Source organism: Pseudorca crassidens, chromosome 4, assembly GCF_039906515.1.
Source record: "Pseudorca crassidens isolate mPseCra1 chromosome 4, mPseCra1.hap1, whole genome shotgun sequence".
Lineage (NCBI taxonomy): Eukaryota > Metazoa > Chordata > Mammalia > Artiodactyla > Delphinidae > Pseudorca > Pseudorca crassidens.
This window is the reverse complement of record NC_090299.1, coordinates 42715669-42731728: the sequence shown is the minus strand read 5'-3', so window position 1 is coordinate 42731728 and position 16060 is coordinate 42715669. Positions and strand designations below refer to the sequence as shown.

Sequence of the window (16060 nt, the reverse complement as noted above, 5' to 3'; positions counted from 1 at the left end):
GGGTTTAGAGAGCTTCCTGGTTGGTGAACGCATGGAGGTGCTGGGAGGTTGTGTGCCTGGAGAGGGCATGGAAGCTTTCCCTCATACCTCGCCCTATGCATCTCTTCATCTGCATCCTCTACCATTTTCTTTAGTGTATAATAGACCAGTAAATATAAGTAAGTGTTTCCTTCAGTTCTACGTGCTGTTGTAGCAAATTATTCAACCTGAAGATGGTGTCATGGAACCATCTCATTGTAGTAGAGTCAAATAGAGCTGTGGGTAACCTGGTGACCCAATACCTAGGGTTGGCATGGGAGGTAGGGGGAAGTCTTGTGGGACTGAGCCCTAAATCTGTGGGTTCTGTGCTAACCCCAGGTAGACGCTGTCAGAATTCAGTTGTAGGACACCTAGCTGGTGTTGGAGAATTGGTTGCTGTGGGAAGAAACCCACACATCTGGTCACAGAAGTGTTCTAGAAGTGCTGAGTGTAAGTAGAGGATGAAACTGAGTTTTTCCATTTCACAGCCTGAATCTCAGAGTCTCACACACTCTCAGCCCCAGAACTGGTCATGGATTTGGTGGAGGGGTTCCCATAGCATCCTGGTATTTCTTCTGCTAGTCTATCGATAAGTGTTGTTGAATGGATATTTTCCCATGTTCTATGTTTTTTTGTCTGAACATATTTCTTGATTATGAAATTAGATTAGAAATTGGGATCAGTTGTGGAAATCAGGCATCCTTATACACCAGCCACATTTCATTTGAAGGAAAACGAAGATGCCTAAGTTGAGTAGGACGATAAAGAGAGCAAGTACCTGTCAACGTGCTGGGTATGAACAGGAGTTCTTTTTCCATCTGCAGACGGATGTGGACACTTTCATATTCCGCAGGTCTGACTGCCACAAAATCTTCAGCCGCGTGATCTAAGCCCAGTAGGAGATGCTCAGTATCCCCACCATCGAGCAGCTCTTCCTCGTCCTGCATTTCATTAAAAAAACAGCATTATTTCATTAAAAAAACAGCAAGAGGGCGCCACTGGTGGCGCAGTGGTTGAGAGTCCGCCTGCCGATGCAGGGGACATGGGTTCGTGCCCCGGTCTGGGAAGATCCCACATGCCGCGGAGCGGCTGGGCCCATGAGCCATGGCCGCTGAGCCTGCGCGTCCGGAGCCTGTGCTCCGCAACGGGAGAGGCCACAACAGTGAGAGGCTCGTGTACCGCAAAAAAAAAGTGGAGCCTGATACTCCTCCTTTCTATCTGGGCCGTACTTAGTGACTTGCTTCTATGAGTAGAATATGAGTTTGGTTATGTAGAGTCTGATACTAGGTCATAAAAGGCATCCTGGCTTCCTCCTTGCTTCCTCTCAGATCACTTGCTTTGGGGAAACCAGCTGTCATGTCATGAGGACACTCAGGCAGCTTTACAGGAAGGTCTGAACTGAGGCCTCCCGCCAACAACCAGCACTTTCTGGGCAGATGGGTGAGCCACCTTGGAAGCAAACCCTCCCAACTCAGTCAAGCCTTCAGATGAATGCAGCCTTGGCCACCTTGTCTGCAGCCTCATGAGACATCCTGAGCCAGAACTAGCTGAATATAGATTTGTAAAACAATTATTATAGAGCACACTAAAGTATTCCCAAGCTTTCATAGACCTAGGTAAGAAATTCCATTTCTGGGAGTCATTTTTCAAGGGAGGTGACTAAAAGCTAAGCACAGAAATAGGCCAACTGTGCAAATTCTGAAACATTCCGGTGTGTTTTCCTTTTTGTTTTTTAATGTGGTAAAATATAAGTAACATAAAATGTATCATATTAACCCCATTTAAATGTACAGTTCTGTGGCATTAAGTATATTTACATTGTCGTACAACCAACGTCACCATCCATCTCCAGAACTTTTTCATCTTCCCCAACTGAAACTCTGTCCCCATTAAACAATATCTCCCTGTTTCCCCCTCCTCCAGTCCCTGGCAACCACCAGTGTACTGTCTTTCTCCATGAACTTGACAACTCTAGGTACCTCACGAAAGTGGGATCACACGATATTTGTCCTTTTGTAACCGGCTTATTTCACTTAGCATAATGTCTTCAAGGTTCATCCATGTTTAGCATATGTCAGAATTTCCTTCCTTTCTGGCTATTGTAAATAATGCTTCTGTCAACACGAGTGTACAAATATCTGTTTGAGTGTCTGCTTTCAGTTCTTTTGGGTATTGCTGGATTGTATGGTAGTTAGTTCTATGTTTCAATTTCTGAGGAACCTCAGAAATAGGCTTTTTCCACAGCAGCTGTACCATGTTGCATCACCATCAACAATGCACAAGTTTCTCCACATACTTGCCAGCACTTTTCCTTCCTTCCTGCCTCCCTCCTTCCCTCCCTTCCTTCCTTTATCTACCTACCTACCTATCTATCTATCTATCTTATAATAGTCACTTTAATTTGTGTAAAGTGGTATCTCATTGTGCTTTTGATTTGCGTTTCCCTAATGATTAGTGCTGTTAAGCATCTTTTCATGTACTTACTGGCCCTTTGTATATCTTCCTTGGAGACATGGCTGTTCAAGTCCTCTGCCCTTTTTTTTTTTTTTGTGGTACGCGGGTCTCTCACTGCTGTGGCCTCCCCCATTGCGGAGCACAGGCTCCGGACGCGCAGGCTCAGCGGCCATGGCTCACGGGCCCAGACGCTCCGCGGCATGTGGGATCCTCCCGGACCGGGGCACGAACCCGTGTCCCCTGCATCAGCAGGCGGACTCTCAACCACTGTGCCACCAGGGAAGCCCCTGCCCATTTTTAATAGCATGTTTTCTTTGATTTCACACATCCCACCCACAATTACAGAATCTGAGTTGTAACTTGGGTGTGGTATGGGGCACAAAAACCTGCTCACCTGTAAGGTTGTGGGGAGAGAGAGAGAGAGAGGTTTCATTTGCCTTGGAGAGGTAAACATTTTGTATATGAAATGAATACTAATCCTTGTGTGGAGTCTAGCAAGAAAAATCTGTAAACGATGTTGCTACACTTTTTTTTTTCCCACAAGAGAAAGATGGACAGATTTAATTGAGGTACTGAGTCCCAAGATTATGGGGTAAAATCAAGGGCTAAGAAAGCAATGTGAATCTGGTATTCTTATTGCTTTCAGTTAGGACATGGATGAGTTGTTCTGTGTGGTGGTGTTGAGTTTGTTCCCAGCCACTTTTTTCCTGGCTGGGATATCATCACAATCATTGTCCCCATCATCGTCCCCATCATCGTCCCCATCACCATCATCACGATCATCATCCCCATCATCCCCATCATCCCCAATACCATCATCACCATCATCACCAATAGCATCATCACCAATAGCATCATCATCCCTCTCCTCATTACCATCCTAATACTAAATACCATTTTGTTTACTCCTTCTTGCATAGGTGGCTCTTCTTCCTCTCCTTCCTCCTCCTCTTGGTTAGTTCCATGTCTACTTTTTGCTTTTGGTTTTTCCTCTGATTCCTCTGGTTCGGGATCAAAGTTGAAAGTAAAAAAGTTATAAGCTTCCTCAGCAGAAGGGAAGCCAGGCGGAACCTACAGAGAAGCAGCAAGCAATAGAATTTGGGATTATCTAAACTGAGGTGACTTCTGCACGGTTCACTGACAGCTGGCTGGATGCTCAGAGCATCAGGCACGTTCTAGGCCTCCTAAGCATATTACCTTTGTTGAAGGTGGTGAACTTTAACAGACGCAACAGGCCTCCTTAGTTAACTAACTTTAATGAGTTACTTTTTTTATAAATCAGCAATTATTTACCTTCCTACAAGCACATAAATACATTATTTATATCAGTAAATGCTTTAGAAAAGATGATTAAAATGCAAAAAAGTGGATTCAATTGTTTTATAGGCCAATGCTGAGATACTTTTAATTTTGAGCAATACAGTGTTTGTTAAACTTTTTTATTAAAAAAAAGATCATTTTGGGGAGTTTGTTTTAACTCTTCTTGAGTTATTATCCCCTTTTTTTCCCCATAGTAAAAGCTGGTGCAACTTCATGGCTGAACAAGTAGTCATATCATGAACATTTCCTGCCCTTCCATGCATTTCCCTTCCCCAAAGTAGGCAGTATTCTAATCTCTCCACATGATTCTAGGATTTCAAAAGTAGGAATCATTTCTCATACTTTTTCTCACATACTCCATGCAATAGGAGTCAGCTTGTGTGTATAGTCATTTCTCATTGAATATTTTTGAAAAACAAACAAATCAACAAAATACATGATTTAAAGAATGCATGATTTAAAACAAACATGATTTAAAAACACAGGATTTCTCACCGGGGGTTTAGACTTGATTTTTCGCGCAGAATCATGGAATTTTACTCTTGAAAAACCTTGGGAGTCATCTTCTTGTTGAGTCCTTTGTACCTCTCTACCTGGCTATACGAGTAGAAAAAAATGATAGAGACACCATTTAAATCAAGAAACTAAGGATGTTCTAACACAAGCATTAACCTTCAAAAGTCTTATCTTCTGACCATTGATGCATCTCACCATTTCTAAGGAATGAAATGTTTACAAATTTCAAATATATTTGAATGTTAACGTGGCTGAATATTTTCTTACTCAGCTCTGTCTCTCTCAAGACTAAACAAATATAAAATTTTATAGTCATTAAACCTGAAAATGAAAAGTGTTATTTCATCCTATAGATCAATAGATTATCCAGCTCACAGAGCATCATTTCCAAACAGTCTATGATGAAAAGTATCAATGATTATAAATAAGTCCAAGTGGGCAAGGGCTGCCCCAGCCCTGGCCTTTCAGTTTTGTTTAAATCTCAGAATGGCTGACTGAGTCTCCTCAGGCATTTATCCAGAGACACCTGTGTGATGAAAGCTAGAAACACTTGGAACAGCTAAGATAAGGTGCTATAAAATTTCACCTAAATGCAGCTAGATGTCCAGCAATGGCCAGAATAAAAATGAGGACATCAATTGGGTACAATCTATCATACTAGCAAGAGAACACATACACTTCCAATTTATGTAAAATTCTACGCTTTTCCTCCATCTTCTCATTTTGCAGTATAAGGTTAAGTAGTTATGTACTGGTACTCAATTATATAGAAGTTGAAGGCGTGCTAATGAATAAATGTCGCAGTGCAATGCCAAGAATTGTTATTTGTCTTGGTAAATTCCAGAATTTTAAATGGTGCTTTTGAAGATGAGGAAAGAAGCAGATGGGTATTACTTAGTGTAAGGAGAAACAACTGAAAAAAATTAGCGTAGACTAAAGATCAGGTTCCAGTGCTGGATCAGGAAGACTTTCTAAGGATTTTCCAAGTTTAGTCTTCTCATAAAACAGGGCTAAAGCTTTCTCGTTCACTGCTGAGGATGCCATTCTGCTCCTGCCTGCCTCAGAATCCCCCACCTCCGATAGCCCATGAGGGAGACTGATATGTTTGACAGCATGAAAACAAGCCAAGGGCTCAACCAATAAGAGAGAAGAGAAGCTTGACTCTGTGTGTAGGCAAGCCTTGGGTTTTAGAGAACTGTAAAGATGATGATACTAAAACACAAGACCAGGCAGAAACACTAGCCGTTTAGAAAAAAAAGATAAGTAGGTTAAATTCCATGTGGCAAATATGTGTATGCGGAGATTAGTATTTTATTCTTTTTGTTTCTTCCCATCCCTTTCTATACTTGCTTGGCATAGAGGCTATTAAGTTCCGAAAATACAATTTCATTGGTGTCTTTTATTGTAATATTGACGGTTTTATTATGATATTTATGGACTTGATCAAAAAGCTTGTAATTTAATTTTTACTAAGATCTAAAAATATTTAAAAGTAAATTATACTAGCATATTAAAAGCTATTAAATATATTTAAAAGGATTGAGTGTGCAGAATTAAATTTTAAAGAACTATTATCTATAATATCTTTATATAAGCTTAGAGTAATAATGACATTTAATTTCAACTTGAATGCCTATCATGATACGTGCATGTGTCCAGCTAGGAATTCTTTCTCACCCTTGAATTTGTTGTATCCTCCAAGAAGGCTCTATGGCCCTCTTCTAGCTTGAACTAGGCAATATCAAGTCTCATTACTTTTACCATACCATAACTACAAAATATACTAGTTCTAGCCCTGATCTCTCTTCTAAACTGCTAATCAATGTTTTTAATTCCTTAAAAGACATCCTAATCTGGATTGTCTTGCAGATACCTCAGATTTTTATACATTCTTGATATCAGCCATGATATTAATCAAGATATATGATTTCCAAATAATTTCTCCCATTCTGTGTGTTGTCTTTTCACTTTCTTGATGGTTTCTTTGAAGCTCAGAAATGTTTAATTTTGATGAAGTCCAGTGTATCTATTTATTCTTCTGCCACTTGTGTTTTGGAGTCAGAGATAAGGAACCATTGCCTACGCCAAGACTCCTCAGATTTTACGTAACCTGACTCCAAGGCTGGAGCCACGTGCCCTTTCTATGAGCTCCTAATAGCACCCACCACAGATCTTAATCATCCTGTACTTCCATTGTCTGATAACCTGCCTGTCATCCCTACTGGGATCCTTGAGAGTAGGCTGTGACTGACATCCCTGTGTATTCAGAGCCCAGTGGGCACCTGGCAGGAAGGAGTCTCCTGTAGATGCTGGCTGGGCCACAGGTAGAGTGTGTCAAGGGATCAGAACTTGGGTCACCTGGGACAGAGAACCAGGCCCAGAAAATAAAGACGTTATGGTGGTGTCTAGTGGAGACCAAGTAGTCAAAAGTTCTATGTTATTTCCACTTTGATGTTGACATGTTCTTAGAGATTTGTGTTTGGCTTTGTTCTCTTATCACAAGTCTGCTGAGTATAAAGTAAATAGAAATGCAAACAAGAGTTAAGCACAGGTTTGTGTTGATAATTTGGATTCTCTACCATATTCCCAACTGGTTTCTCCTTTTCACTCTGACCCTACAGCCTCTAACACTAGCTACCACTTACAGAGAGAGGGCTTACCATGTGCCAGGTGCTGTCTGAAACACTGTAGCATGTATGAGATCATTTAATCCTCAAAACAATACCAAGAATTGGGTTCTAGTAGTATCCCTATTTTACAGAGGTGGAAAGTGGGGTCCAGAGAGTAGATAAGTTACATGTCCAAGGTCACCCAGCTAGTGTGTGAGATTGCCAGCACTGAATGCTGGGCAGCTGAGGTCCAGCATCTGGGTTCTTCGTGTGCTTTGCTCTTTGCTCCATAGGATATAAATGGACCACTTTTTAGATATTCCTTCTGGGTTGAGGTGTATACATGAAGAAATGTGCTTGTGAATGGTATGTTCCATTAGCAACATGAGATCAGGTCTAAGGGCAAGGCAGTTGATGTTTGCCTCAAATCCACAGAATGGCTCTTAGGGGAGATAGACTATGACAGACATACAAGTCAAGGTCCTGCTCACAAGGAGAAATAAATACCCTATGGGCCAAGAGACTACATTTTTACCTCTAAAGCTTCCAACTTGATTTGGGTATCATATTCATGGCCCATGGACAAGTGAAAACTACCATGACTGTATGAAATGATTATCCATCAGAAGATACATACAAGGCCGGATATAGGAGACCAGGCCCTCCTATCACTTAGGCCACTTGACCAGAAGCCGAGACTCACACAACTGCTGAAACAATCAAAGTGTTTGTGTCATCATGATGGGATTTCAGGGACTTTTTCTTTATTTTCCAGTATTTTAGAATTATGGCTCTTACAATTATGGCTCTTACGGAAGAAAATAAATTGGAATTAAAGAACAAGAAATGTGTCCTCAGTAGAATGGAGTAGCAAATTGTCATAAAGCCTTTTTAGGGGACTGACTGAGTGTTCCAACAACCTATGAGGATGGCTGCAACTTTCCTTGTAATCATGCAATCTCTGGCTTGTTTGGGTTGAATATAGGTAAAAATTTGTAGCATCTCATCATAGAAAAAGAAAAGGCATCATCTAAGAAATCAGTGGTTGTGTTTCAGAAATATCCCTAAAGCATAGACTTTGAAAACAACCGAAACCATCATCATCAACAACAAACCATTGGATTAGACTTGCAAACACTTCATTGAGCCATTTGCTCTGTTCTTTCTGTTCCTTCTTTTACCCTCTTACATGCTTGTCCTTCAGCAACATCCCTGCTACGTCTTTCTGTCTTTTACTGGCTTCTACTCTGATTCATGGGCTTTTACTGTCAGTTTTTCTCCAAGTGTAAGGCTGTCTTCATTCAGTCTTCTTTCCCTCAGGAAGCAAAGGCACTCTCAAAACTTCAAAACTGACCACAGTAGAAACGCTTCCAGAATCTGTTTCTCCAGCCCCAGGTCCCTTCCTCTATGTGCATCTCCAGAGGAACACGTGCTGTGATGCCTCACCAGCATCTCAGATTCAAACAGAAATCAACCCAGTGCGTTCAAACCACCTCCCGATCCTATTGTCAATTGCTTTCCACTGCTTATGAAAAACCATCAGTGCTCCTTAGTGTAACACTCAGGCCCCCACGATCAGATTCTACTCTCATCTCTTTCTCTGTTTCCCAGCAAGATCCATGGACCCAGCAACACTGACCCTTGAGACAGACTGGGAATGAGATAGAGCTGGGGTCAAATCCGGACTCCTCCATGTACATGCTCTGTGACCTGGGGATAGCTTTGCAGCCCCTCTGAACCTCATATATCAAATGTGAATGGAAATAATAGTACCCACCTCATAGGTGTGTTGGGATAAGGGCATGTGATAACATGGGGCAGACTTGGCAAAATGCCTGGCACCGAGTAGCACTTTATAAATAGTAGCTATTATTATTAATAATAAGCATTTAACACCTCGTCTGTGCATAGCTCTGTTCTAGAACTTTTGCTGGAAAATTTGTATTCTGCTTCATTGTCCTTGGTCACAAAGTAGGGATGGCCCATTTCTCACCTCTGTGCCAAATTCAGTCTCCAATTCTTTCTCACTGGGACGTCGTAAGCGCCTGGGCCGAGGGGTGGGAATTTCCTGCAGCAACGCACTTTCTGCTTTGGACTAAAAAGTCGAACAGAAAATTATTGCTACATCATGTCAGTGATGCTATGAAAATCTTGGTCACCATCTTAGGAGAAAATAAATCAGTAAAAAATACATGTTATACTTCTTTAAGAGATAAGAACAATGATTTAGAAAAAGGATGTTAAATTCTTCTTAAGTATAATTTTCATCTGTGCCAATGTTAAATACTGCATTAACATTTAGAACATGAAAAACAAATTTAACGGTATTCAAATCCATGCAGTTTTGAGCAAACAAAGCAAGCTAGACAAGACCAGAAGCATTGCAGTCAGCACCGAACAAAATATTCCTGTGGTTTCTCTCACCCTTGCAGCTTGTAATTTCTCCCTCATGCGTTCTCTCATGGAAAATTCTGCAAAGCCTGTTCTGGAAGCTGAAGGAATTGGAGGTAAGCCTAAGACAATACAAGAAAATTACTTTAAAACATTTTTTTTTCCAAAGGGAAGATTAGATTGAAAAATGGCAAGAGAATGTAATTTTATTTTGCAAATTTAGAACTTCACGTAAGCAATCATGAGATAGTGCTGATAACCGTCCATTTGATGTAATAAGGACATGTCTTGGCTTCTTTAAGACGGACAGTGAAAACCTCGGTCCTATCAAGGCTGTTACATCGACTTAACTAAGAATAAAACGAATGACATTTGACTATTCAAGGCACAGACACACTTGCCAATTCAATTTCCATTGGGAAGAGTTTCTCGAATTTGTTGATTTGAGAAACAGGCTTGTCGGATGAATGGATGGCTATTGATTTCGGAGTTCAACTTTCAACAGCACTGATAACTTCAGTCAGAGAAACCTTTTCTATGAGAGGTTCTATAGCCCCGGGCTATCTCATACAGACAACACATATTTTGTACATATTATTAAACCTATACATAAATATCATGAAACGTTGTTCAGCTATTTTGTGTCAGGCTCTGTGATAATGTGTTGAATGCATCTTCTCGTCAATCTTATGCCATCCCTGCTAGGAGGGATCACCTGGCACCTTGAAGATGAAGACTCTGAGGCCCTCTGTGATAACTGACTGGCATGGCGATTGCACACCTAGGAAGTGGAATGCTTGGGATTTGGTCTCAAATGCTCTGCACCATTATGAAAGACGTGGAAATAGAACAAAGCATTTGGGGAACAGAATGTTATGCTTGGAGCAGAGAGGCTCTACTGGGATGAAGTAGAAGATAAGATTGCAGAAGGAGTTTGGGGTCAAGTCATGGGGAGCCTCTGATGTCACATGAAGGAGTCTGGAATATATTCTCCATGCGGTGGGGATGTCTTGAAGGATGTGGAGAGAGGAGGAAGTGAAGCAGCATTTTCTGAGGCTGTCCCTGGGTCTGCAGGTACAGCATGGTTGGGGTGGAGGCACCAGGGACCCCAGCTGGGATACCCTGGTGAGATAATAAAGAGGGAGTCTGTGGGAATAATTGCGAAGATGCCACAAGAAAAATGATACAGTTGTCCCTAGTGACGATGGCGAGTAGGGCACTAGTTCTCCCAGCAGTAGCAGCATCTTCTGGGCACTTGGTGGACGGGCAAACACTCAGGCCAGACACACTCGGTGAATCAGAACCTGGAGGTGGAACCACCATCTGGGTGATTTAAAGACACACTCAAGTTGGAGGACCCCCGGTTTAGAGCAAGAAAGAGAAGGTGAAGGTGTCTGAGGTTTTGACTGAGGTGAGTGGGGGTTTGGGGTTCCTGAGAAAGAGACAAGAGGAGGGAAGCCAGTCTGGGAGATACTGAAGGGGGTCACTTTGCAGCTGGAATGAGTCTGAGGTGCTGGCAGGATATGGAAATGTGTGCTTGTCCTGCACCTGAGCTCCGGGAAGGGGTCCAGGCTCCAAGATGAAGACTTAGGAAACGTTTCTACCGTGGTGATGTTAACGTTTTGAGAAAACCTTTCCCGAAGGAGACAGTGCAGAGACAGGAGGCTTCTGACCCTGTAGCCATTGGCACTGTTAAGGGACGAAGGCTAAAAAATGAAAGAAATAGAGAAGGCAAGATGATTTATTAGCAGGTGGAAGGAACTGTGGCAGAGAGAGGAAGTGATGACGGGCAGAGGCCACTGTGCTCGCCCTTCGGCCTCCGCTTATGCAGAAAAGCGATCCTGGGCTTTGGAGCTATTTCTGCAACTTGGCCACTCAGTGCTGAGGCTGGGCTTCCTTCCTTCTGTGTGATAGATGTAAAATCCTACTTTATCAGGCACCAATCATGCCATTTCCTCAATGCCTGTAGGAAAGCATGAAATAATTGTAGTGAAGATCACAGTCTTGCATGTGTGGATTGAGGTTCAAGTTCTTTAGAAGAATCTCCATTAGCTCGATAAAAAGGCCTTTGGCATTGTTTTTCAACTCACGTAAAAAATCAAGTCATTATTTCCTATTTTAAAGATCATCTACCCATGGTAGATCATATCCCCATGTCAAAGTCCCAAGACTTGTCCTGTATCGCGTTTGTCACATTGTGAATTTATATATTTGTGTGGTTATTTGATTAGTACCTCCTTCCTCTCCCAGGTTCTATGGTTTTCAGCCACAAAGGGCGGGCACAGGTAAGTGTCACTAAGTGTGTGTGGACCACCTAGGCTGATAAAGAAGGGCTTCTAGACTGGACCCCCTGGGGCTTGCCCATCCTGTTCTCTGGCTGATCACTCTCTTTGCTTCTGTCTCTAGAGAGCTGCCCTTTCATAGTTAACAAGGCATGCTTTTGAACGTGAAAAAAAATCTTGTTTATTTACTCCCCTTCGCCCTGCATTTTTTTAAAGAGATCTAGTTTTTCAAATTGACTTAAAATAGCTACTGTGTACATGGAGCTCATTAGAATAATTTTATGAATTATTCTTTAAAAGAGAGACAAGATATTTTATTTAAACACTATCTCTTCTTACTAAAGAAACCAAAGGGGCTTCTTTAGTACGTATTAGTTTTAAAAAACTTGAAAAATTCTGAAGTGGTGAAAAGTAGTTCTTGCCTGAGTTTTTCAAAACTCTGTGTTAGTGAAAGGCATTTGGAGGGCATAAAGATTTCCAAATCTGATCTGTACAACTAGGTGGTGAGATGTTATTTTCCCAGCTAAAATGTGACCTGCTTGAGGGCAAGGACCATGTTGGTGACTTTTGTACCTGGCACCTTGTAGCACTATATCAATAAAGGAAAACACATGAAGGAACCATGAGGGTGTGAGAGATATTATACTTAAAGAGGGATTTCAAACAAAATAAATGCAATCCTCATTTGGATGAAATCAGGTGATGACAACTTTTTTCTTTTTAAGGTAATATTACTACCATGATAACCATGGAAACCAAGTGTACTATTTCACTCCCTTTGACCTAATAACTAATAGGGCTTAGGGACTTTCATTTTTATGTTGGTAGTCCATGGCAAACAGAGTGTCTTTAAACAGCTAGAAACACGAAGACAATCCTCATAAGACATTTTCCCGCCTTACTGTCAGTTACTCCACTACATGACTAATGAGCTAGTGGTCCCAGACTGACTCTATTTGTCTTTCCCTGGGGCTAAGAAGTGATTTGCCAAACTTGAAAAAGGGTGTGATTCCACATTTACTAAACAGGCTCTGTGACACAGCTAAGAAAATCTGGCATGCATAAAGTTTCCACAGTTATCCAAGAGTGCAATGAAAATAATTTTTTAAATTATTAAAGATTTGAGTTGAGGACATGCAAGAACTTATGGGTAATGAGAGAATTTCAAGACATTCCATTAAAAATATATACATAATGTCCATTAGTATGAAATATGGATTTCCTTGGCCATGTGATGTTTTTCATCAGAGGCAGCAGGGATTACAAATTCAGCAACACTGCACTGGCTGCTCAGCAAACCCGTGAATCCCAAAGCTTCATTAGCCTCGTGTTGCTTCCAGATCTTCTCCGTGCTGTCACCTTTTCCTGTCACCCATACTCACTGTACCCTATTTCTCTCTCCTTACGGACTGCATCACAAGTTGGACGTGTTCCATTTTTCTTTAAACCACTTCCATTATACGTGACCCCTCAGAAAACAAAGTCTTCACTCCACCATCTGGAAGTGCTCCCCTCTTTCCCTTACTTTTGCAGACATTCCCACACGTCTTTATAGACCATTTGTTCTGTGAATCACACTGCCCAGACCAGAGCTCTCTGTATACATTGGGGTGTACGAGGACTTTCCAAGGACTTGACATAAAATTTGAAATGCAGTTCAGCCAGCCCTCTGTGTCCATGGGTTCTGCATCTGCTGATTTAACCAGGCACGGATAGAAAATGTTTAGAAAAAATTCCAGAAAGTTCCAAAAAGCAAGACTTGAATTTGCTGCGAACCAGCAACTATTTACATAACACTGACATTGTATTAGGTATTATAAATAATCAAGACATCATTTAAAGTATACAGGATGATGTATGTAGGTTATATGCAAATTCTATGCCATTTTATATAAGGGACCTGAGCATCGATGGATTTTGATATCCACAGGGCAGGGTGGGGCGGGGAGTGGTCCTGGAACCAATCCCTGTGGATACTGAGGAATGACTAAGTTGGTTGGATTTGAGTTGGTACTATCTGAATTCACAGATTGTCAAATAGGAGAGTGTGCCTATGATTCTTGGTTAGTTACGTCACTCTTCTACCTTTCTCTTCTAAAGAATATGCTACTGAAAGCTTTTATTTATTTATTTTACTTCTTATGATTAATACATATTGAAGAAATTTTACAGTACCTTTATGTCTTCATCAGTTGTGCATTATTGATATTGATAATAAATAACTCAATCAAAAATTCAACTTGTTAAGATGGTGAGCAGTGAAGACTTTTTTTTAAAGCTATTTTTTAATTATCTATTTTATACATATTTGTTTATATACGTCAATCCCAATCTCCCAATTCATCCCACCACCACCACTTTCCCCCTTTGGTGTCCATACGTTTGTTCTCTACATCTGCGTCTCTATTTCTGCCTTGCAAACCGGTTCATCTGTACCATTTATCTAGATTCCACATATATGCGTTTAATATACAATATTTGTTTTTCTCTCTCTGACTTACTTCACTCTGTGTGACAGTCTCTAGGTCCATCCACGTCTCTACAAATGACCCAGTCACGTTCCTTTTCATGGCTGAGGAATATTCCATTGTATATATGTACCACATCTTCTTTTTCCATTCGTCTGTCGATGGGCAGATGAATTTATGCTGCTTCCATGACCTGGCTATTGTAAATACTTCTTCAATGAACACTGGGATGCATGTGTATTTTTGAATTATGGTTTTCTCTGGGGGTATATGTCCAGTAGTGGGATTGCTGGGTCATATGGTAATTCTATTTTTAGTCTTTTAAGGAACCTCCATACTGTTCTCCAAAGCGGCTGTATCAATTTACATTCCCACCAACAGTGCAAGAGGGTTCCCTTTTCTCCACACCCTCTCCAGCATTTGTTGTTTGTAGATTTTCTGATGCCCATTCTAATCGGTGTGAGGTGATACCTCATTGCAGTTTTGATTTGCATTTCTCTACTAATTAGTGATGTTGAGCAGCTTTTAATGTGTCTCATGGCCATCTGCATGTCTTCTTTGGAGAAATGTCTATTTAAGTCTTCTGCCCATTTTTTGATTGGGTTGTTTGTTTTTTTAATATTGAGCTGCATGAGCTGTCTATATATTTTGGAGATTAATCCCTTGTCCATTGATTCGTTGGCAAATATTTTCTCCCATTCTGAGGGTTGTCTTTTTGTCTTGTTTATAGTTTCCTTTGCTGTGCAAAAGCTTTTAAGTTTCATTTGGTCCCATTTGTTTATTTTTGTTTTTATTTCCATTACTCTAGGAGGTGGGCCAAAAAAGATCTTGCTGTGATTTATGTCATAGAGTGTTCTGCCTATGTTTTCCTCTAAGAGTTTTATAGGGTCCAGTCTTATATTTCGGTCTTTAATCCATTTTGAGTTTATTTTTGTGTAGGGTGTTAGGGAGTGTTCTAATTTCATTCTTTTACATGTAGCTGTCCAGTTTTCCCAACACCACTTATTGAAGAGACTGTCTTTTCTCCATTGTATATCCTTGCCTCCTTTGTCATATATTAGTTGACCATAGGTGCGTGGGTTTATCTCTGGGCTTTCTATCCTGCTCCATTGATCTATATTTCTGTTTTTGTGCCAGTACCATATTGTCTTGATTACTGTAGCCTTATAGTATAGTCTGAAGTCAGGAAGTCTGATTCCTCCAGCTGTTTTTTGCCCTCAAGATTGCTTTGGCTATTTGGGGTCTTTTGTGTCTCCATACAAATTTTAAGATTTTTTCTAGTTCTGTAAAAAATGCCATTGGTAATTTGATAGGGATTGCATTGAATCTGTAGATTACTTTGGGTAATATAGTCATTTTCACAATATTGATTCTTCCAATCCAAGAACATGGTATATTTCTCCATCTGTTTGTGTCATCTTTGATTGCTTTCAACAGTGTCTTATAGTTTTCTGAGTACAGGTCTTTTACCTCCTTAAGTAGGTTTATTCCAAGATATTTTATTCTTTTTGTTGCAGTGCTGAATGGATTGTTTCCCTGATTTCTCTTTCTGATCTTTCATTGTTAGTGTATAGGAATGCAAGAGATTTCTGTGCATTAATTTTGTATCCTGCAACTTTACCAAATTCATTGTTTAGCTCTAGTAGTTTTCTGGTGGCATCTTTAGGATTCTCTATGTATAGTATCAGGTCATCTGCAAACAGTGACAGTTTCACTTCTTTTCCAATTTGTATTCCTTTTATTTCTTTCTCTTCTCTGATTGCCGTGGCTAGGACTTCCAGAACTATGTTGAATAATAGTGGCAAGAGTGGACATCCTTGTCTTGTTACAGATCTTAGAGGAAGTGCTTTCAGTTTTTCACCATTGAGAATGATGTTTTGCTGTGGGTTTGTCATATATGGCCTTTAATATGTTGAAATAGGTTCCCTCTATGCCCACTCTCTGGAGAATTTTTATCATAAATGGGTGTTGAATTTTGTCAAAAGCTTTTTCTGCATCAATT

General features: G+C 40.7%; 1 protein-coding gene and 1 long non-coding RNA gene across 9 annotated transcripts in view; one reads left to right on the top strand and one right to left on the bottom strand.

The window, feature by feature from the left end:
* LOC137223571 (uncharacterized) overlaps positions 1-16060 on the top strand; it is a 182969-nt gene that overhangs the window by 102187 nt on the left and 64722 nt on the right. The gene's annotated exons all lie outside the window — the stretch shown is intronic.
* Positions 1-16060, bottom strand: part of CC2D2A (coiled-coil and C2 domain containing 2A) — a 138327-nt gene that overhangs the window by 95873 nt on the left and 26394 nt on the right. For all 7 annotated transcript variants that reach the window (XM_067735556.1, XM_067735551.1, XM_067735550.1 and 4 more), the window contains 5 exons: positions 9342-9430; positions 8911-9012; positions 4288-4389; positions 3367-3543; positions 797-959 (listed from right to left, as the gene is read on the bottom strand). In XM_067735556.1, coding sequence (XP_067591657.1) covers positions 797-959; positions 3367-3543; positions 4288-4389; positions 8911-9012; positions 9342-9430 — 633 coding nt within the window. The remainder of the gene's footprint in view (positions 1-796; positions 960-3366; positions 3544-4287; positions 4390-8910; positions 9013-9341; positions 9431-16060) is intronic.